This window comes from Cynocephalus volans, chromosome 14, assembly GCF_027409185.1.
Source record: "Cynocephalus volans isolate mCynVol1 chromosome 14, mCynVol1.pri, whole genome shotgun sequence".
Taxonomy (NCBI): Eukaryota; Metazoa; Chordata; class Mammalia; order Dermoptera; family Cynocephalidae; genus Cynocephalus; species Cynocephalus volans.
The window spans coordinates 85,491,591-85,513,962 of NC_084473.1; the positions used below are offsets into that span (position 1 = coordinate 85,491,591).

General features: G+C 54.9%; 1 protein-coding gene and 1 non-coding gene across 2 annotated transcripts; one reads left to right on the forward strand and one right to left on the reverse strand.

Moving 5' to 3' along the window:
- Positions 1 to 902: 902 nt before the first annotated feature.
- Positions 903 to 14,960, reverse strand: PSD4 (pleckstrin and Sec7 domain containing 4). Its single transcript, XM_063078630.1, has 16 exons — positions 14,028 to 14,960; positions 12,830 to 12,955; positions 12,441 to 12,519; positions 11,593 to 11,971; positions 9,068 to 9,271; positions 8,480 to 8,560; positions 8,213 to 8,325; positions 7,920 to 7,978; positions 7,610 to 7,699; positions 6,088 to 6,131; positions 5,540 to 5,700; positions 4,240 to 4,310; positions 3,948 to 4,111; positions 3,289 to 3,433; positions 2,813 to 2,956; positions 903 to 1,160 (listed from the first exon to the last, which is right to left on the reverse strand). The coding sequence occupies exons 1-16, from the start codon at positions 14,958 to 14,960 to the stop codon at positions 903 to 905; spliced, it is 3,051 nt and encodes a 1,016-aa protein (XP_062934700.1).
- A 2,052-nt stretch (positions 14,961 to 17,012) lies between these two features.
- Positions 17,013 to 17,086, forward strand: TRNAL-GAG (transfer RNA leucine (anticodon GAG)). The gene has a single exon. It is a non-coding gene; the product is annotated as a tRNA-Leu (tRNA).
- Positions 17,087 to 22,372: the final 5,286 nt, after the last annotated feature.

Below are 22,372 nucleotides of genomic sequence, written 5' to 3' on the forward strand. Positions count from 1 at the left end.
GTCCCTGCCTTTCACCTGTCTACCCTCGCCAGTGGTCTGAACCCAGAGGACCACCGTCCTTGCTCTGAGGAAACAAAGGCTCCTTGTTCTCAGGGCTCCAAGGTTCTCCACAGAGGTCTGGAGGCCCCCACCCCTTCCATCCCCTGCTCTCGTCACTGGCTCTGCTCTGGTGATCAGGAATTGGGCGTGTGAGACTCTCCCATCTGCCCCAGTGCATGCCGAGGAAAGGGGCCAGTAGGAGACAAAGGCACGGGCCCCACAGCCTCACTGAGCCCTGGGAGCCTGCTGAAGTCCCTGCCCAGAAGGCTGTCCCCTCAGTGGGCAAGGCTGGGGCAACCCTGCTCCTTGGGTCACAAGAGGCTAATTGCTATCTCCCAGGAGTCCCTAATTGGCTCTCCTGGGGCCTTCCCCAGCAGGTCACCTAAATCCCAGAGCAAGACCATCCTCGGGGCTGTGGCTCCCCTATTTGGACTGCCCAGAGGCCCTGCTGCCCAAGCTCTCTCCCAGAAGCCCAGGTCCCACATGTGCTCAGATTTCCAAACAGGAGCTGAGTTCCACCAGACCCAGAGTGGGGTTTCTGCTCTGGATTCTGGCAGATGGAGGGTGACATGGGCCTGGCTCTGGGAGTAAAGCCACGTCTTCGACCTCTCTCTTCCCTCAGGAGTGGCCAGAGACAGGGGCAGCTGAAGGACCGCCATGGGGGTGGGGGCAAGGGCAGCAGTATCAGGAAAGCTCCAATGAGCAGGGGAATGAGGCCACAGGGGAGCGAGGGTTGTCCTTCAGCAGGGAAGGGACGGTGCCTCATCCCTTGTCACCATCCCATTGAAATAAGGCTCCCCTGCAGGCTTTCACCTCAGGTCTACCCCAGAGCAGGAGCCAGTGTCTGTGAGGTGGTGCTGGTTTCATAGCTGATTGCGGTTCCGCTTGGGGATTATCTTCCGGTAGGTTCTACGCTCTGAGATGTTGCGCTTCACCTTGGCCGTGGTGGGGGCCTCATCCTGATGCAGGGATGGGCTTGAGTGGGACTTCTTCAGGCTGGGCTTGGGCTCCTGAGCACCTCCATCTTCCCTCCTCAGCTGCTCCTCCCACAGGCCCAGGTCGCCAGAGGGGCAGTGCAGACGGGCCACCAGCAGGTGCACATATGTCTCATAGCGGGTTTTCTGCAACACACAGGCCCCACCACCTGAGCAATCCTCTGGCTGCAGGTCAGAGGAGGCTAGACCCGTGAGGGACACCACAATTCCAGCTCACCGATGTAGAAAGCTGTGCAATAAAGACCTCTGCAGAAAGAGGGCTGGACCAACAGCAGTGTCTGTACAGTGCTAGAGCAACCAGGCTTTGCAGAGCACACCTCTGAATAGTGTTATATAACAACTCACATCAGCCCAGTCCTGTTCTACTAATAACCAACACCATGTAGTGCTGTAACTAACATTTCCAACCGTGTTACGTCTCCATACACTAAAAGACGTGTAACAAGCCTCTATACCCAAGATCTGTGCAGCACTGCACACAAGCAGCTCCCCTCTATACTGTGCCCTGAGTCTGAATAGCATTTTAACAATTGGCATCTGTACAGCATGATGCTAACTGCCCTCATCTACTTAATACTCCTCAGGCCTCTGTAATAACACCCTGGGGATATAGTTCCCAGTCTACAAAGTGCTTCCCAACCCTCCATCTTACTGGATCCTCATCCTAGCCCTGGGAGGTTGGCTGGGGCATAAATCATTGTCTCTGATTTATAAAGGAGATGAGACTAAGGGAGGGCCAGTGACTAGCAAAAGGTCCTAGCTGGTCAGTGGCAGAAGAGGTTAAGTCCTTTCAGCCACACCCCAAGGTCTTTGGGAAGTGGATGCTCACAGCCATGGACACAACCCACAAGACCAAGGGATGGGCAGGGACCTTGAAAACAGGCCAGAAAGGGGGAGACAGGCTGCATGAGGGCCCAGTGGGACAGGGAGGAGGTGATATGGATGCCCCCTCCCTGGTCTCTGCCTGTGGGTGGTCTCTGATCCCCTCATTGCATATCACTACTCCTCCTGCCCAGTGGGCCCCACCCTAAGCAGGACACTCAGGACCCCTGAAGTGGGCTCTCAGTGCTAGGATTCCAGAATGCACACTGATGTGAGACCAAAGCAGAAGTGGGGTGCATGGGGGTGGAGGGATAGGGAATAAAACTTTTGGACATGGATCGTAGAGCTCAGAATGGTCATTTCTTAGTTAAGAGCACACATGACGCACGTGTATGACTGGAGCAGCATGTAAATTTATCAGGTCTGGACCAGTTGTTTAGTCTGTCTGTGCCTCAGCTTCCCCCTCTGTGAAATGAGGATAATAGTACCTACTCCAGAGTCATTAGATAATTAAATCAGATAATCCATGCGAGGAATACGGACTCCATAAATATTACCTATTACTATTACGTAGGTGTTGGGGGAATAATTCAGCTAAAATAGTGTTTCCTTCAATTTAGTGAAAGTCTAATAAACTTTCAGGAGGAAAAAACCCATAAAAATGCCCCCTATGAGTGTTGCCAGACAAGCAGCCACTATGTACCCACAGGACAAGAAATGAAGAGGATTGAGTGCACACGGACACGCACACTTTGTGCACGCCCGTGCACACGCAAGTTTGCAGACTGTTCGCACAGTAGCGAGGTCCTGACAAGCACCCTTCTCCTGCCCCCGCGCGGCGGGGAGGTGACGGCTGCAGGGACGGAGGCAGCCGCGAGAGGGCGGCAGAGGGCCCGGCCGGCGAAGGGTGAAGGGGCGGGGCCATGAGCCCGGCGGCCGGGGCTATGGGGCCTCACCTCGTGCTCCAGGTACTCCTTCCGCAAGCGGTACTCCTCCAGCTCGCGGCTGCGGCCGCGCCGCTCTGGTAAGCTCCTCTGCAGATCCAGCAGGTCGTCGGAGGCAGCATCCAGGCAGTTCTCGTGGGATCGATGCTGCTCCTCCTGGGAGCAGGAGGCGGTCCTGAGTCTCCCCACCCCCCCACCCCTTTCGGGCCCAGGTGTGCAGCTCCATCTCCCCGCCCCTGGGCCCAGGTGTGCAGCTCCATCTCCCCGCCCCTGGGCCCAGGTGTGCAGCTCCATCTCCTCGCCCCTGGGCCCAGGTGTGCAGCTCCATCTCCCCGCTCCTGGGCCCAGGTGTGCAGTTCCATCTCCCCGCCCCTGGGCCCAGATGTGCGACCCTCCTGTCCGCCAGGTACCCACCTCCCACCTCCCCCAGTGCTCGTCCTTAGACTTCAGGTGCACCCCCACCCTCTGCCCCTTCCCGGAGGTCATACCAGGGAGCTCTGGGCCAGGCTCACGGGCAGGATGGGCCGCACGAATCGGCGTTGGGAGCCCACGGCGGCGGGGAAGGGCGGCGCCGAGTGCGTGGCGGCGGCCAGGTTGATGCGCGCGATCCACGAAATCATCTCCTTGGCAGTGCTGTGGGCAGAGGAGGTGTCGGTCCCCAAGGACACGGGCCCTGTCACCTACCCCCCACCCCCTGCTGTGGTCTGCACAGCAGTGCGGCCGCTCAGGACTCTTGCCTCCAAAAACCAGAAGCCCTGCCACTAATAGGGTGGCTGACCTCTGCCAGTGGTTTCTCTTATCTGTCAAAGAGGAAAATCTGGGAAGAAAGTAGATTTTATATCAACTGCCAAAAATGAGCAATTGTTAGTGACTTCCCAGAAATCTCTATTCAGAACTGGGAGGCTTGATGGAGACTCACAAGGAAAAGGCTGATGCCTTGACTAAGTGGGCCAGGGGAGGGGCTGGGCAGGAACCCCTTCTCCCAGCCCCTCTTACTCTCTGTGACCCTAGGGTCCCTAGCACCTCGTCCATGCAGCATTCTAAGGTTTCCCACCAGGGCAGGGACCAGCAGGTGTCAGCCGGGTCAGGGGAGAGGAAAACTAGGGGGTTCAGGCCTTGCTGCTTGTCTCCTACCCGAAGGACTTACGGTGCCTGGAAGAGGTAGAGGCGCCAGTCGGCAGTCCGCAGCTGGAAGACGTGTGGCTTCTTGGTGTAATGGGTGGCCGGGGTGGCCAGGGAGTGGTGTACCCCCACGGGCTCATCCACCATCTGCCCCACCAAACTCTCTCCCTCTGAGCAGTGGTCCTCTCCCTGCCACCGGGCACAGGGACACAGGCTCAGAGATGAGGTTACCATCAGCTGCCTCCTCTCCCTCCTGACAGTTCCAGGCCTCTCCCCCTGCCCCAGTCAGCCCATCAGGATGTTGGCTCCCTTCCTACCTTCAGGAAGTAGAGAACCATCCCTCGCAGTAAGGTGTGGAACATCTTCCAGCCACGCTTGCCCCACGGCGCTATTCCAGGAGCAGACACAAAGGTGGGTGGCAGCACCCGCATCCAGACACAAAGTGTGCACACACACACACACACACACCCCACCGTCCCTCACACCTCCAGTCCCTCACCAGCATGCCAACACAAGAAATACACAGTCACAGACATGCAAGTCTCTTTACACATGCTGGGGGAGAAGGGGCAGGGAATTATCTACATACAAAGGTAGATGTCCTTAAAGACCATCCCCTCTCCAAATACACACCCATCACCCCCACCTGCAAACCCACCAGCCATAAACACAGTTGCGCTCAGACATCTTTCTGGTCCCTTAGAGATGATTTTGACATCGTGTTCCCATCCAGAGGGGCACAGGGGCTCGGGTCCCAGCTTGGAGTGTCCTTCCCTGTGCACCCACTCTGAGCACAACTGCCACCTTTCCCTCCTTCTTCCCTACCTCCCCACCCTAGTCTTGTGTAGCCAGACATGTTCTAAGCTCCTTGGGAAAAAGAAGGCTCGAATCCCTGTGGTCACCCCACCAGGGCTCTGCTCAGGCCCCTGTGGCTTCTCACAGCCTGTGCTAGTGCCCTTCCTGGTCACCGCACTTCATTCAACCTGTGATTCTAGGTTAGTCTGCCGAAATCACTGCTCTGGTCATGTTGCTACTCAAAACCCTTCAGCTGCCTGGGATCCAGGCCCACACGTGGACTCCGGCCATCTGTCCCCATTGCATCTCTGGCCACTCCCTTTCAACACACCCCATGTTCTGACAAACTCTGATTGCTTTTCTCTGCGAGGGATGCCCTATTCCTGACTTCAAAAATCCAGACCCTCTTATCCTCTGAGGTTCAGCTCAGATACTATCATCTCCCAGAAGTCTTACCTATCCTGTCCCTATAGCCCACCCCAGAACAAAAACAAATCCTTTCCCTCCTTCACATCCCCGTACTTGATCCAGCCCCCCTACACTCTGCTCCCTTCCTTTTATCCCAGACTTTGATGTTTTGTCTCATCTCTGCCTTACCCCAGGGGCTCTGGGACACAGGAATAACTGGCCTCTCTCATCCCAGTACCCACCCCAGCACCTCACACAGTCCCCGTTCTCCATCCAGGATGTGTTGAGGAAAGAATACGGGCTGCCTGTCCCGGACACGGGCTGCCTCTGTGCACACCCGCACACATGTTGGAACCATCCCTGAGCAGAGCCACCCCGCGCTCACAGCCCCATTCACAGGTAGGAGACACTCACTCTTCTTGCCGTCTGCATCCTGATGCATCTTCCGAGCCAGAATGCCTTGCTTGTAGGTGGGCACCATGGGGTCCTGAGCCAGCTGAAGGAAGGGGTTGCTCATCTTGCCAGCTGCGGGAGAGGGCCGGGCCTTCTCAGGTCTGGCTGCGTCTACTTCATCCCTGGACATCAGAGAATCAGGCTGGGAGAACTGGCTGGGCAAAGACCACCAGGAGGTACCCATTGCCTCCCAGGGACTCAGCATCTCTCTCTTGCTGGGGAGCCACGCCCTGGGACTCCCCAAAAGGAGTCCTCCTTCAAAGCCAACCCATCAATTCCTGGAAACACTATTCCCCCACCCTCCACAGCCCTGGCTCCTCCAGTACTACCTGAGCTCTTCTACCCTCTCATAGACCAGCCGAGCATCCTGCCTCTGGCTGTGCCCCACTCAGAGGGGAGCACTGTGCAGGGCCCCAACTTGTCACACTCTTGGGAGTGTGACAGAGGGAGGACAGGCCCAGAGACAGGTGAGGAGCTGGGAGGTAAGGGGAAAGGGGGCTCTCACTTACACGGCCCACTCGAGCTTCTCACTTCGGATAGACCAGTAGAGGGCCTGGAATGAAGCACACAGGTGGGCAGGGAAGCCTCCAGGCTGTGGGACCTAAACTCACTCTGCCTGGCAGAGGCCGGATAGGGGCGTGTGTATAGCCTGTGTTTTCCCCACCCAACATAGCTGCCCTTCCTCCTTGAGCAGGCAAGCATCCACCTACCCACTTACCCCCCATCCATCCTTCCATCCCTCCATCCACTCATCCATTCATCTATCCATGCAACAAATTACTTATGGAGCATTCCCCATGGGCCAGGCACTGTGCTTGGTGTTGCAGACACAAAGACAACCAAGGCAGCCGAGTCTGTGCCCTGCCCCAGCTTAGCGGGGTGTAAACTAGTTCTCTTGAAGGGGAAACACGTCATCCACCTACTATCCTGTCGAGGAATCTGATGGAGACGGAACTGGCTGACCGACCCCCAAAATAAATGTGTGGTAAGTGAATGAGCGCGTGAGTGTTGTACTAGGACTTTGAAATACAGTCATCCCTTGGCATCCTCAGGGGTTGGTTCCAGGACCCCCCTCAGATACCAAAATCCACAGATGGTCAAGTCCTTGTATAAAACATCCTAGTGTTTGCATATAACCTATACACATCATCCCATATGCTGTAAATCATCTCTAGATTACTTATATCTAATTCAATGTAAATACTATGTAAATAATTATACTGTATTTTTTAAATGTGTATTTTTTTATTATACTATTATTTTTTATTGGGGTTTTTTTCCCCCAAATGTTTTCCTCCATGGTTGGTTGGACCCGTGGATGTGAAACCTGTGAATACGGAGGGCCCACTGCAATAACAAATTGTACTGATGTAGATGCCTCTTGCTTGCTTTTGTAGCCTTCGCAGTGCCTAGCAAGGTGTCTGGCCTAAGTAGGTGTTCAACAAATGTTCACTAAGTAGATGAAAAAGCACGTGATCTAATTGCTTATGAAATGGATGCTGTGTGCCCTGCACTGTGCTGAGCATTTGACAAATTTTATTTCATCTTAATAATGACATTGTAAGGTGGTTATTACCCTCAGGAGGCACTTGAGTTGACCAAGACTAGAATTCAAACCCAGGAACACTAGGCTCCCAAATCAGCTCTAGACTTTTGCCATGTGAAACTTTCCCCTTTGTCCATTCAGAGACCCAATAACCCGGTGCTTCTCAGACTTCGAAGGGGTAAGAATCACCTCCAAACCTAATAAAACATCTTAGAGCCCGAGCTCCAGAGAGTGTGACTGAGTAGGTCCAGGGCAGAGGCCTGTGAAGGCGTACAGCTAACGAATTCCGATATGCCACAGATGCCGCCGGCCAGGGGCCACACTTTTAGTAGCCTTTCAATAAACAAGCACTGTCCTCTCAAGGGTATTGTGCCAGAGCCTGGTCCAAGCTCAGCATTCCCCTTGGGCCAAGGAACCCAAGCTCCAAGACCCCCAAATGGCAAGCCCCAGGGTCCTGACCCTGGCAGGAAGGCCCCTGTGCATACCTTCAGCAGCTCCTTGGGGAAGTTCCCACCGTCCCGCAGGCCATTCAGGTTGGTTATGAATTCCTGGCAGTTCATGCTCTTCCCAATGTTCTGTGGCCACAGACAGAGACAGCTCCAGCACCCCACCCCAATAGAATGACCCCCCCAGACAGCTACTCTGGAACCTTCTGCAGTTCCCCAGGTCCACATCCCTCAGGGTCCTTCCCTCCCTACCCCAGGCCTCTGGTCTTCTCTCCTCCTCGTCCTCACATGACAGCCCCTCACCCTCGTCCCTGCCATGGGTCCCCAGGCACTCTCCCTGCCTTCTTACCTGTCCATGCAGGTCTGTGTTAAGGAGCATGATTGCACAGGTCAAGGTGTGGACGGAATCTGCCCCAGAGAGAGGCAAGAGCAGAGAGAGCTCATTGGAACCAGGACTCCTCTGTTTTCTCTGCCCATATCAGGCGGGGTGACACCCCTCCCCATTTCTCTGCAGCTCCCAACACCCTCCCAGCAACTGTTGTCCAGTGACCTCCCAAGTGGACACAGGGACACTTCTATGCCATCCTTCTCTCGTTCACCCCAAATCCCCCTGCCCTGCCCTCAGGGCCAGCCCCTCCCTACCTACTGAAGGGAAGGCCCCAGGATTGCAGTGATGGAAGCGTCTGGAGAACTGGAAGAGGATTCGCTCCCGCTCCTGAGTCTCCCCACTGAGCACCAGCGCCTGGAGGAAGCCCCTGCCAAGGAGAGCCCGAGTCACAGAGAGGGCCCAGGCTGGACGCCCACACACCCAGCAGCTCGGAGCCCATCAGACACCAGCTCAACTGTGCTGTCACTGTCCCATGGCCATCCCTCCTCCATGGCCTCCCCGGAGAGGACTGAAGGTGTTACCGGAGGGCTCGGTCCAGGCTCTGGCCTCCAAAGTGGAAGAAGGACAAGTACTCCTCAGCCACAGCCCTGCTGAAGTCATTGCTGTAGAAGGAAGACGGGGATGAAGGCTGCACAGGGGTGGGGCTGGGGCCACAGATGCAGAGGACCTGCACGCATTCTGGGCATGACGGGGCAGGGGACGAGCAGGGGAAAGGCTGGCCGGGCTGGACCTGGGTCCCGAGAGGACAAGAGGCAGCCAAGGTTCAGTGTGCCCCTGGCACCCCTCCCAGTGTTGAGTGGGAGGGACTCGCAGAGTCTGGGGTGGCTGCAGTGGCCAGATCCAGGGGCCCTAAGCAAGGATCAAGGGTGTGGACAATAGGTGATACGTGCATGATGGACAAAGCAGCAGGGATGGGAAAGCATGGGGGGAAGGCAGAGGATGGGGAGGAACCAGGACAGGGACGACAGGATGAGAGGTCAGTGATGGGGCTGGAGGGAGACAGGGACAGGCATGGGGAAGGGGAGGGGTGGCCAGTGGAGGGAGCCCAAGGGCAACTCCTCCCTTCCCTGCTCCAGCCTCGAACCTCACTCACGCCCAAAGCTTCTTACTTCTTTTGCAGGTAGGCCGCCACTTCAGACTTCCGGAAGCCCTCCAAACGATAGAGGCGTGAGGCCAAGTTCCAGGCCACCTTGTCGTTCCTGATGCCATTAGCCAGCTTGTCTCCAGCCAGTAGCCTCTGGCCTTCCTCTGGGGACTGTGCTTGGGGCATGGGGAGAAGCCTGGAAGAGCCCATCAGTGTCTTGAGACTCTCACTTGGGATGGACATGCAGGGGTTATGTGTCACATGTCATTGCAGGTCAGTCGTGGAAAGGAATGCCCAGAGCTCAGGGTTGGATGTGGAGCTCCAGGGCTTTGAAAGGTGGGGTCTGGAGGAGCTGAAGCCAGGCCCTCACCCAGGGAGGAAACAGAGTGACAGCCAGCCTGGCCCAGCCTGGGTTCAGACCAGGAGAACCCAGATAGGGAGGCATTCATGCAAGGCTGCGAGGTGTAAGGATGGGGTCAGGCACAGGAAGCTGGACCCGCTTTAGGAATGGTGACAGCTGGGCGAGTGAAAGACATGCTTTCCAATCTCTCCCTTCCCCTACCTAGCAGGGTAGCAACCTGCACGAGTGTAAACAGGCCCAGGCAACACCCAACAGACTCAGAGAACTCTCAGAGCCTAACACTGGGACTCCAGAAGTCACTCTGCCTAACCTCTACCTGCCCTTGTTTCCCCTGCAACATTACCACCAGGTGTGGGGGTATCCTAGTTATATAATATTCATGACCCAAGTTAACTGCAGTTAGGGAGTCGTACAGGTAAGCAAAAGTCATGCTAATATGAAAATATTCACTGACAAACTGACCACTTATAACATTAGGCTTCACTCCACCGCTCTCTGCATTTAAGACGAATGGATCAGTGTCTTTCTTGGTAACTTCTCACTGCTTCCTGAGGCTCGTAATTACCCCACAGTGCAGGATAAATGTAATGGAAACTAACTGAAAAGTGAAATTACAAATCTTGCAAAAAAACATAGGATATCATGAAGTTCGTGAAAGTGACACTGGAAGACTCCAGGAATCACATGGAAAGCCACTGACAAACAAGGAACTGGCAGAGTTAGTACAGTGAACAACTGAAGAGGAGGAAATAAAAATAATGACACAATTGCCACATACAGAGAATTATTTGGATAATCAATGATGGCTCCCCAAAATACATTTTTAAGAAATGACCTAGTCAATTAGCATGGTTACTAAAATAATATCTAGATGGGGAAGCACTTTGGAAAAAAAACACAATGCAAATAAAAATTGTCATGGAATTGTACACTTTAAATGGGTATATGAATTATATCTCAAAGCCATACTTTGGCTGGCCAGTTAGCTCAGCTGGTTAGAGCACGGCCTTGTCACACCAAGGTCAAGGGTTTGGATCTCCGTAACAGCCAGCCACTGAAAATAGAAATAAAGCTATATCTTTTAAAAATGACCTTTATGATCTCACTGTGAAAGTCAGGCATGAATGAAAGACATCTCATTGGGCCAACAAACTTGTGCCAGGAAAATTAAACTTCCTACACTGTGTTATATATAAGATGAAATCAAATTATAATATTAGTGTAATTTACAAAGATAAAGCCCCCATTAAACCTTTCTTCATGATTTACTATGAAAGTATGATTCTTATTTTCGGTGGCTTTACTTACTTGTGTTTTGCGTTGGGTTAACTTTAATTTTTGGTATAATAAGCCCTCCCTTTTTAGCTACTGAGACTTCTCTGGTGACCAAGCCTCTGAACATCTCCAGGGCAGCGTAGTTTCCAGGTGCATAAGGAAGATGGTTCTCTGGTTTCTGGTACTCTGTGGCCACCCCCCAAGTACACTGAGATAGGAATGAGGTTAACCCTCCAGCTGCTGCTCCATTAGGTCCATGACTTGAACCATCTCTAGTTCCTCGTAGTCCCTTCAATGGGGTCCCTATTCATCCAATCAGAGAACAAAACCCCTTTTCCATGTAGAGATCCCAGGGGCTGAGTCTTGATGCAGCCTCCTGGGGCAAGTGGACACCTGGGTTCGTTTCCCAGTTGGCCTATTCTAACCTCTGGCCACAGTCCATCGAACCTCCCCATGGTGAGATTTGAGCCAGCAGCCTGGGCCTAGGCTCTTTGGTGAATCTCTCCCAGACAGACACCTCCTCAAATTCAAAGCTTTCACATCACTAGCTCTGGTCCACTCCCCAAGCCTGCCTAGCACACTCCCGTTTTTCTGGGCACTCGGCCCTGGTCAGGCTCCCTGAACACCTCATCCCTTTCCTCCTCTCCTGGAATCCAACCATGGACACTTCTCTGGTGGCCCTGCCTCAACACACCCCAACTCTGCCCCCACATGGATGACTGTTCTTTAGTTTCTTGTGCTTTTATACCCTCCTCTCTTTCTCAAAACTCTACTGGTGCCCAGTCATAGAATCCTTGCTTAGTAAATATTAGCATGTTAAAACCAATGTGCATTACTCATGATCCTTCCAGACAAGGGCATTCTCAAATGCAACCGTAACCAGGAGCCAGAGAGCCAGCTGGTCTGAGACTCACCCTTCTGTAGTCGTCAAGTGAGCGTCGGGCTGGCCGCCTCCAGCCTCCGCCAGCCTGACTGTGCCTTCGTGCTTCACTTCGTCCCCTGGGTTCGGGGCCTCTCCCGCCTCCTCTTTCTCTAGGGAACTTGGCTCTGTCCCATCCATCTCCAAGAGTGAAGAGTGTAAAGCATCTAGTGTCCACTTGGGAAAAATGCCCGAGCTATGGCGCCGGAGCTGCGGGCTGCCCTCCTGGGAGGACACAGGGCTGGGCCTGGGACCAGGGCCTCTGCTCTCAGACTCTGGGCTGCTAGGCTCTGGCGAAGAAGCTGGGCTCCCCCAGGGGCCGGGGACCAAGGTGTGGGGAGCAAATTCCTGGGGACACCCAGCACCACTCTCACCTGAGGAAGAGCAGAGAGTAAGGCGGGTCTAGGCAGGAGGCAGGGGAACACGCTGGGCTGCCACCCCCAGAGGCTCCCTCCCAGGGGCTCCTCCCCTGGAGCTGGGCAGCACGCCCAGGCCTTCTCTCAGGCAGTGACCTCTCCCACACGCCTGAGGCAGCAGGCAGGCTCCCAGGACTTCAGCCTCAGGCAACTGAGGGCTCAGGGCTTTTGCTGAACTGCTAAGACCCAGGTATCAAAAGGGCTGTGTCTTTCATACATCCCTTCATTTACTCTGTGTCTAAAAACCCCCCTGATTGATGAAGTCACAGAGGCAGAGGCAGAATTTAGCCCCAAGTCTGTCTGACTCCAATACAATACAATGGGACCCCTTAATGACACCCATGAATTCAAGAATGACCTTTGTCTCTGCTCTGTATCCCAAAGCCTCCCACCACCCAATTTCCCAGACCCCCATATTGGGTCTCACCTCTGTCCTGGGACGTAAGGAGCACCTGGGGCCGGGAAGAACCCTCTTCTGTCTGCCAGCCCTTGGGGCTGGGTGGAGCCTGTTGAGAGAGAGACAGGTGTTTCCACTCGCCCTGGAGATACTGAGAGTTGAAAGGGAAGGCCAGGCTGGGAGAGGGGCAAGGAGGGAGGGGAAGAATGCCATGGGTATATACAGAAGCCCCTCCCTCCCCACCTCCTCCCACCTATACTACGTGGGCAACAAGCTGGACCCTCAGTTCAGAAGAGGAGTCCTGGATGGGAGAAGACCCACATTCCGGAAGTGTGGGTGCTAGGCCCGGGAAATTGATGGGTTCAAGTTCCTCCTTCACAGGTGCAGAAGGTGAGACCCAGAGGGGGGAAGTGACTTGCCCAAGGTTGAACAGGATGTGTGGCAGGGCTAAGGTCAGATCCAACATGTCCTGTGTCCCAAATCATTGCTTTATCCCCAGAGGGTGCTGCAGGTGGGGCAGGGTCATGCCTGTCGCCCAGAGAAGTCTGAGAGACACAGAGAAAGAGAGAGAGAGAAAGGAGAGGTTTCACCAGAAGGAAATTGCTCCCAGGGCCTTTCCCCCACCCGTGAGGCCCCTCCCTTCTGCCCAGATAAGAGGGGTTATATTTTAGGGAGGACGACAGCTCCCAGGCACTGAGCTGAGTGGGCTCTGCCATCCCAGAGCAGGAGCCAGCTCTCAGCTTCAATGTGCAATAGCTCCCAAGCTTCCGAGGGCATAGTGCCTCTGAGCAAGGTGGTCCTGACAGAATGCACCTCCGAAGGACAGAGCTATGACCGCCCCACACTGTGCCCCGCCAGTGGGTGGAGGGGCTCCGATCAGTACTTGGAAGCTCCTCTGATCTCAGGATTCAGGTGAGAGAGCTGCTCTGGTTAATGGCTCTTCTCCACTGTACTCTGGGAATTGAGATTAGGAGGTCACAGCCTGCCTCTGCCGTCCTGAGTCTCCTTATCTCTTACGCTGAGGCCTCCCTGGGAAAACTGTGCTCCCTGTCATCTCACATAACTTGTCCCCATCCCTAGTTGATATCAGGGTTCTCGCCATTGTCATTGGGCCTCATCTATCAACACTGGACGTGGGGAGAATGCAAAATGCTGAGCAAAAAGTAACCAGTGCTGGAATAGCTCAAGCGCAGACAGGACTCCTAAAATCAACCTTTATCCGTTAGGGGCAGAGGTCACCCTTGCAGGCTGATCCCTGCCCAGTTACGGTTGGGAATGTCTTAGAGGTGGGAGGAGAAGAGTCTGAGAATGGCCTGGAACATGCTGCAATTGGAGGAGCTGTTTGTTCTCCAAACGTATCTGGACATAGCCCCCTGGAGCTGGTGAGATGGAGACATTTGTGGACTTAATTGCTATCATGTTCAGTTGACATCATGACATCGATACAATGTCCTATAATTCTGAAGCCACACTGGTCCTGGTTTCCTGCTATACTACCCCAGATCCCAAAAGGCCCTAGCATCAGGAAAGAGTATGCTGGACCTGGTGACCCCAGAGGAAGACCCTCCCTTCTATGTCCCCAGCACAGCCTGGGGTTGGTTCTAGAACTGGGCTTACCTCATCCTCCCCCTGGCCAGGAGGTGCTGCGGGAGCCCCCTCACTGACATCCGCTGAGGTCCAGCAGAAGGAATGTGGTTTGTAGGTGGGCACGGGGAATGGAGGGGTGTTCTGTCCACTGGAATCAGTGATGTGGTCCCCCAAATCCGGCTCACTTCCCAGTTCCCATAGCACTGTGCCTCCTGGGAGTGGAGGCTCCAGGGTCTGCGGGCTTTCGGATTCTGTCTTCACATCTTTCTGGGAGTCTGGAATCCCCCAGTAAAGGCAGTCTCTGGAAGCAGTGGCCTCTGAGCAAGGGCTCTCCAGGAAGAGGGGGTTGTTGAAGAACACACACTCCTCCTCGGCACCCCACTCCAGGGAAGAGCCTGGTGTTCCCTCCCTTGGCCACGCCTGGTTCTCCCCCTCAGGCCCGCTGCTGTCTTCCCCTGAGTCCTCCATGGGTGGGCTGGGGTGCAGGCCCACATCTCCAGGGAGGTCTGCAGGGACTGTAGGGAGACAGCATCTCAGCCCAGCCCTGAGCCCTTCCGTCTTCTCCAGCTCCTCCTCCAGGTCAAGGACACACATCTGGGCCTGCAGGATGCCCGCCCAGAATGCCACCTGTGCAGATGTGCTCTGGTTCTGCTGTGGGCTCCCCAGAGGACGACTGTCCCCAGGCCACCCTGGTGATGCTGCTCTCTGCCTGTTCTCCCCCTGGGAAGAGCAGCTCCCCAAGAATGTGGGCTCCACACCAGAGCCTTGGAGAGGAACATCTTGCTTGGTGGATTCAGGAGGATCTAAGACCCAGGTTTGTTTCCTGCATGGTTCAGGAGGGTCTGGATGGCTGCACGTTTCCTGCAGCCATACTCTTGGCTGGGGCTGCAGGTTGTCTCCCAAATAGAAGTTGAGAAATTCCATAGGCTGGGGGTGGTCAGAGCATCTATCGTCATCCATCATCCACAGAGGGAAGTCGTGCAGTAGCCCTCGGGGAATGTCTGCCTTCACAGTCCCATTATGTGCATTAGGGGGAGTGCCAGGCGGGGGGGTAACTGCAAATCCACATCTACCCTGGAAATGCCCAAAGCAAATGCAGGTTAGGGAAGGGCTGCCAGTTCCTGGAAGCACATGTCTAGTGTCTTAGACAAGTTAGGAGTGCCTGCCACATCTATACCACTGCAAATGGACACTGTCCCCCACAGCCCTGCTGGGGGTAAGGAGTGCACCATGTATGCCATCTGACCCCAGAATCACAAACTTGCATGGGAAGCACCTGCCCCAGTGACGCCCATCTGTTGGCTGAAGGCGGCCCATGTGGCTTAGCTGAAGGGGATGAACTAGCCAAATGAGATCCTTCTTCTGGAAATTTGGATCAGAGAATGGACGGACCGAGGTAACTGGCAGCAAGAGCAGAAGGCAGAAATGCCTCAAAACATTGTGAAAGCAGCGACAAGCCAAAAACCACACATAAACCAGAGTGTGTGGGATCCAAGCAGAGAGAGACTAGGGGCCAGGAGAACACAGCAGCTCGCAGGAGAAGCAGGCACCCAGGGGAGGAAGGCCACCGCCTGCCTTATTTCCACTTTCCAAGGTTCCTGTCTTGGGGACCTGCACTGTTCACAAGGCTCGCTCACAAGGCTGGTTCTTGGTTCCTTGCAAGCAGTTCACAGTTGTGCAGCTCGGACCTGGTGGAAACAGTAAGGGGCTCTCCACTAAACTCAGCCCAGGCCTCACAGAGGGAGCAGACCACCAGCTGCATGAGGAGGGGGAGGTTCCTGGGGGGAAGAGCACTGCAGGTTGGGCTGCAGGGGATGTGGTGGCCACGTCCGCCTAGGACCACACTGCCTCTACTCAGAACTGCCCTGTGCATTGGCCACACTGACACTCTGGATGGGCTCTTACCAGATGCAGCTGAGGAGCCACGCTGGGTACCTTTCTGCAAAGCCTGAGTCCCCATTCTCTGCACGCAGACCACAGCTCACGTGGCTCTCAAGTGGCCTTGCTTCCTCAGACAACTGGCTTGTTTGGATCCAATGGTCATTGTAAAGCTGGTAAATGGTAACCTGTCTCCCTGTTGGTGCTGGCAGGCTTGGAGGAGGTGCAGGGTTATGCACACGAGCCCATAGGGCATGTATTAAACACACCCCTGGCTTCACCACATCCTTCCCTATTTTCCCTTTGCCCCACTTTTTCACTCACAAGTCTCTATCTTGAAGGATGTGTGTGTGCTTGTATGCTGTATTGAAATATTTAGGGGAACAAGGGTGTTAAAAACACACACATATGCTCCCAGCTCATAATCACGGGTGATTTCCAGCTGCCCAGGAACGGCAGTGCATTTCTCGTGCACAGTTAACCAAGCCCTTCCCCACCCCCTGCTCACCCAACCTGCCAAGCCTGCTGTGTCACAGTCTCACAGAGAGGGAACCAAAGCCAGAGGCTGGCCTAATGGCCCACAGCTGGTGAGGGACTACCCATCTTTTGGTCAATGGCTCCCGACCCTGTCCCTGCTGTAGAGACCTCTCCCTCCAACATGGAGAGAATGCTCCCAGGGAGCTGTCCCCAGTGCCAGCCTCCCTTCCCACACTCAGGCAGGAGGAGGCGAGGGCCTGACCTGGAGTGCGGACCCACCCAGCACACATGACAAACTCATGGGGTAGAGTCCTCCACGCCTGGCAGCAGGAGCACGGGGCTGAATGGAGGACCCACGGACCTGGGCTCAACCCCCTGCCTGGCCTCCTACAGCAGACTGGATGACCTGTGCCCAGCTCAGCGGGGAGCTGGGGTTAACTGATGAGATTTATGGCCAGCCTTTGCCCACCATAGACACTCCATAAATGGTAACCCTCAGAGCTCTCAGACCAAGCTCAGGTAGGGTCCACCTACTGCTTAAGGTCACCAGAAAACACCGCTTTGTGCTTTGTCTTCTTTCTGTGGGCACCTGAGAGAAATGAGTCAGGACCAGTATGCATTTCAGTGTCTTATTCATCTGAAAAGCAGCCTTTTAGGGCTGGCCAGTTAGCTCAGTTGGTTGGAGCGTGGTGCTGAGAACACCAAGGTCCAGGGTTCAATCCCTGTACTGGCCAACTGCCCATCCCCTCACCAAAATATATATATATAATCTCTTTCTAAAAGTCCCTCAGAAATAGGATCCTTTTCTGGGTTGTTACTTCACGCCATCCCAGCCCCCACATTCCCCACTCTCAGTGGAACAAGAACCTGTCATGCAGAACGATGCCTCAGGACTGTGAAGTTTCAGCCCACTGTGAAAAGCCCCTGACCAGCCTTCAGGGCCCTTCTATCATTTAGTCAATAAGTGAGCTCCTCAGAAGACTGGCTTCCTGAAAGGTGGAGCCGTTCCTTATGTTTAATCTTGTATTTGATGCTCTGAATTAAATTGCTTGAATTGATCTTGCCTTTCACTCTTCTCCTGTGGGTCTCCAACCATTGAGCTCAGCCTTCACTCATCACTCTAGGCTCTATCTCCCACCCCATGCACCCACCCCAGGTTATAGGCTGAGGATTTATATGGCTTGCTCCCTAAATCTCGGGGAAGTACCTGCTACCTTGCTCCTCTAAGCAGCTGGCATTCTCTACTCTCAGTGCTCTCTGGGTGAAAGGCCCACGACAGTCCTCCTTCCAAGAGGGAAGGGATGAGTGAGCCTCAGGATCCACTGTCTATACCTGGGCAATCCCCATGGATCCCCAACCTCCCTTCCCAGGCCTGCCTTGAGAGAACAACCAAGCCTGAGTGAAGAGCTGGAACATCCCACAGCAGTAGTCTCCTCAAGTAACCAGTCCACAGGTGACTAGGAAGACATCTCCACTTAGGAGACAGAGGGGAAAGGAGGGGAGGAGCACCTGGTTTACAAGTGCCCGAGCATGGGGCCTCCCCAGCTGCACCGACTGCCTCCCTTCCCAGACCCCAAGCCACCTACCCTTGCTTTGCCCGCCCTGCCAAGTCCTGCTCTATTTGTGCCCATCTGGCTCCTCTCCTGTGTACAATCCCTTCTCCTGCCCTCCTTCCCCCAGCCCCCACACTGCATCTGCCTGTGTGCCAGCCTTGTCCTGTGGGCATCAGAGCATTTTGCCAGGATAGATGACACCAACTCACCTACTCTCATTAGTGCACTCACTTGACAGGAAAAGTTCACGTGCCAAGATTGGGAACGGGAATGATGGGCAGAAATTTCCTGCCTGGAAAGGGCATACTGATTTTTTTTTTTTTTTAATGACCAGAGGGAATCCCACATGACTCTCTTTGCGAATACATACTTACAAATAAATACGTATATGTACAGAAAGCAGCCTACAGGTACATGCTAATGACTGTGCTAGACACAAATGAGTACTGGATCTGCCTTCCCAGAAGAAACCCAGTGCTCTTTACTGGACTCAGAAGGGAAGAAGAGTCCAGAGAAGCTGCAATAGCTTCCCAGAGACTGAAGCGAAGAGAGCAGATCTCTGGGGTCTGAGGAATCTGAAGAGCAGGGGGTCAGAGTCGGGGGTCTGGGCAGTGGAGGGGCAGCCGAGGCAATGGGAGGAGACGGTGCTGGAGACAGATCACAGCATTTGGTGGGGGACTAGCGTGTGGTCTGACAGGGCCGTGCCTCCTCACACCAATCAAGCTCAGCCTGACTCCATTCCACCCTTACTCCGCCCCAGAGCATCCCTCCACGTGTAGTTCCTACGTGTTCACTCACAAGGTTCTAGATGCCCAGGACAGAAGCGCAAGGAAGGCACTTCCTCGCGTTCTCTGCTCACTGCCATGTCTCAGGACGTAAATGTTGAATGACTGAATCGCTCCACATGACTGTTACACCCATTCCCACCCACAAAGTCCTGGGGGCATATCATTATCCTCTCCTTCAAGTGGATCAGAAAGTTAAAGGTGAGCATTGACTTGAGAAGTCCAGGCCCACCTTTGGCCTAAACTGGGCTCTGAACCCAGGTTTATGGCTCTCAAGCATCTCTCTCCTCCCAACCACAAACCAATTCCTTTGGACTTTCATGAATTCCCTTGCGAAGCAGAGAGTCCCTGGAATTCACCCATTTTCCCACTGTCCAGCACAGCACCTGCTTGGCTGTACTCCAGAAATGTGTGTAAAATTAAGAGAAGGGATGGTGGGAAAAGTGGGCAAACAAACGAGCATGCGGACCGGATAGATTCTCACAACACTCCCTCCAGAGCAACCTGGCCCAAGGACTGGGGAGCTGAGGCTTGGAGGGAAGAATCAGCATCATTGTGACAGGACGGTTCCTCCTGGGCCTGTCTGCCCATGAACCATCACCCCCTCTGCCCAGGAAGCCATGCGCTCTGGAGCAGCGCTGTCCCAGAGGCAGGTCGCTGCCAGGCCAGCAGCCAGAATGCCCGTGTGGGTCTCAGCTCCGGGCAGCAGCCTGGACAGAGAGGAGGAGATTCGAGGAGGACACTTTTAATCGTCTCATTTGTGCTCTCTACTTGTGGAGGGGACACTGTATCAAGGAGTGTTTAAGAGGATTCTTCCTTCTTTTTAATTTTAATTGCTCCTCTCTGAAGGGAAAAGTGGGATGACCTGAAGGTGAGGTCACTTCTTATGGCCATCAAGGCAGTCCCACCAGCCACGTGGGGGACAGCAGTGTGACCTAGGAAGGGTCACGGGTGGAGACCAGCCTTTGTTTCCTGGAGGCAGGATGGCACCTCTGAGGTAGAGCTCTGGTCTTTTGTACCTAGAATTTTCTTGGTTTACTTTTTTGTCCACCCCTGGCGTTTAGTAAAATCTCTTTTGAAATGTCCTGTCTCAGGTATCCTAGCCAGAACGAAGGTGGCAGGAAGAGAATCAGCAATGAAAGTATCTGCCACTTGCCTTGTTAGGTGGGTTCTGTTACCTCTAAAGTGGCCCTTCATTTTTCTGAGCACTGTGATGGCTCAGAAAGTTCTGGAAGACAAGGACCTGCTCTGCAGGATGGAGGGTACAAAGGGAGGGAGCAGTGGGGAGCTGGGGGGAGAAGAGAAAGCGCTGTTCCACTGTGTCCCCCCACCCCCCAATTTGAGCTTGCTGACATTTAAGGAATTTTCACCATGGAGGGTGGGGAGGGTTTCTCCTGGAGACTACTGTGCAACCAGCTGGTGGGAGGTAAAAGACACAGAAAGTAAAGGCTGGGGGACCAGGAGGACAGAGGCCTTCCCCCCCCCCCGACCCCACTCTGGGGCTTTAAGGCAGTCCCTTTTTCACAGTAGGGGGCAGGAAGGAGCTGGATTGTACTTTTTCACAGTGGGTTTGCTATTCCCGGGCTTTGGGGATGCAGCCTTGCACTCTGGCTGAAGAACTGGGAGGCCAGGCACAGAGGGTGGGGTACAAGCCTGCCCTGAGTAGGGAGGGTGACAGCCTCAGACACTCTGCAATGACCGCCCTCCCTTGCCCACTTAGGGTCACAGTGGGGAACGCAGACATGGAAGCTCCCATCCTAACTCTACAACTGCAGAGCCATGTGACTCCAGGTGAGAAACCTCACCTGGTTCCACCTCTGTAAAATAAGGAAAGACGATGGAATAAAGCTTCTCGGCAGGTTTGCTATACATCGGGAATAGGGCTGAGCGCTAGCGCCACGCCTGGCCCATGTGCTCGGGAAGTATCATGTCTTGCTCAGTTGAACTTTGTTGCTCTGCTGGTCCCTTTAGAGAAGCCAGAACAAACAAAGACAAACAACCCTCCCTGTCAGGCTCAACCCAGCTCTCAGCCTCCTGCAGGAGCTGTCCCTGAGCCTTCTACCACGAGGTGTCTTTCTCTCTGTCTGTCCCCCTCTGAGCTTCCAGACTGAGCGCAAATATTCCTTCCTTTTATTCTGGAAATATTTTCCTTCCTGTGGGAAAAGCACAAGTCTCCTGGCCTGTCCTGGGACTTAGGAAGTGACCTGCCCTGTCTCTGAGCAACCCAGGCAGGAGCCAGGTTAGACAAGTCCCCAAGGACAGAAACCACGAGTGAGTCCCCCAGCCTGCAGCTGCAGGACAGACGCCCCTGCCTGAACCTGGGGCCCGGGTGCCGTGAGAGAATGACTACAGGAGGCCCCACATCCTGCCCACACAAGGAAGGAGCCTTCATGCAAATGTGCAGAGACAGAGGCCTGTGGTGCTGAGCGCCCTGTCAGGGGAACAGCTGGTGCTCACTCGGGAAGGGAGCAGAGAGTATGGGGGTCTGTTATCGGCAGAGAGAGTGGGGGAGAAAGGGTAGGGGGTTAGAGTGCCAAAGGGCCCCCAGAGCAGCTGCTGCCTGGGAAGGACGGGGCCACCAGGAGGCTCAAGGCCAGGCTGGGTCTCTCCTTCCTCTGTGCTCTCATCCTGCCTCCTTCAACCCTTCCTTGGGTCTCCCCCACCCCCACGAAGCTCAGCAGCCCGGATTCTAACCCCTATGTAGGGTGGGTCTTATCGGTAGAAGGTGGGGCAACGTGATGCTCTATAGCCCAGGAGGCCAGAGGCAGGCCCACTCAGTTCCACTCTTTCAAGCCTGGCCAAGGTCTATCTGTCTGGAGCGGTATTCATTATCAGCGACAGCAGGCCACCCTTCCCAGCCCCTGAGCAGAGAGTGACTCCAACTATGGGAGCTGAGGCCCTAGAACAGGGCAGTGGCTGGAGGCCTCCCTCCACGAGGCTCCTTTTATCAGGAGGATAACCACCATAATTAGGGGGCTATACAGTGGGACTGAAATGGTTCCTGTTGCACATCTGGACAATAGGCTTAAACCAGCAGGGAGGGCCTCCCTACCCAGAAGGCAAGGCAAGGCTGGGAGCCCCCTAAAGGCCAGACTGAGTCTGAGCTCCTGCAGAGACCGCACCCAGAGCCACCCCAGCCCCAAGCCCAGATCTGTCCGGATTCCCTCCCTCCAGGTTGAGGCTCACTTAGGGCCTCTGGCCATGAAAGCCACTACTGGGTCCTCAGGAACCCTGGGAGGCCCATAGGAGGCTTAGCAAGGGGCTTCCCCAGCATGGCAGACCTCCAGGGCTGGGGCAGGGCAGGAAAGGGGAACCAACTGGGCTAAGTGGGGGCCAGGGCAGGGAATCAGAGAAGGGCCAGATGAGGAGCGGTAGACTGAGGGGGGGGGGAGGCTGAGGGGGGAGGGGGACAGAGAGAGGAAGGGGAAGGTGGGGTTCTAGCCCAGGGAGGCCAGGCTCCTGGCAGGTGCACACGCAGTTGGTGCACACAGCATACCCCCTTTCCTGACCACCTGCCCCCGTGCCATGAGTGCCCACAAGTGACCGTCCACAGTCCCTGCTCCCCCCAGGTCCCTGCCAGCCCCACCCCAGGTGGGCCCACCTCGCTCACCTCCAGAGGGCCCAGGAAGGGATGTACCGGGCTGCGTTCCCCAGGAGCACTTCCTGCTGCACACTCTGTCCG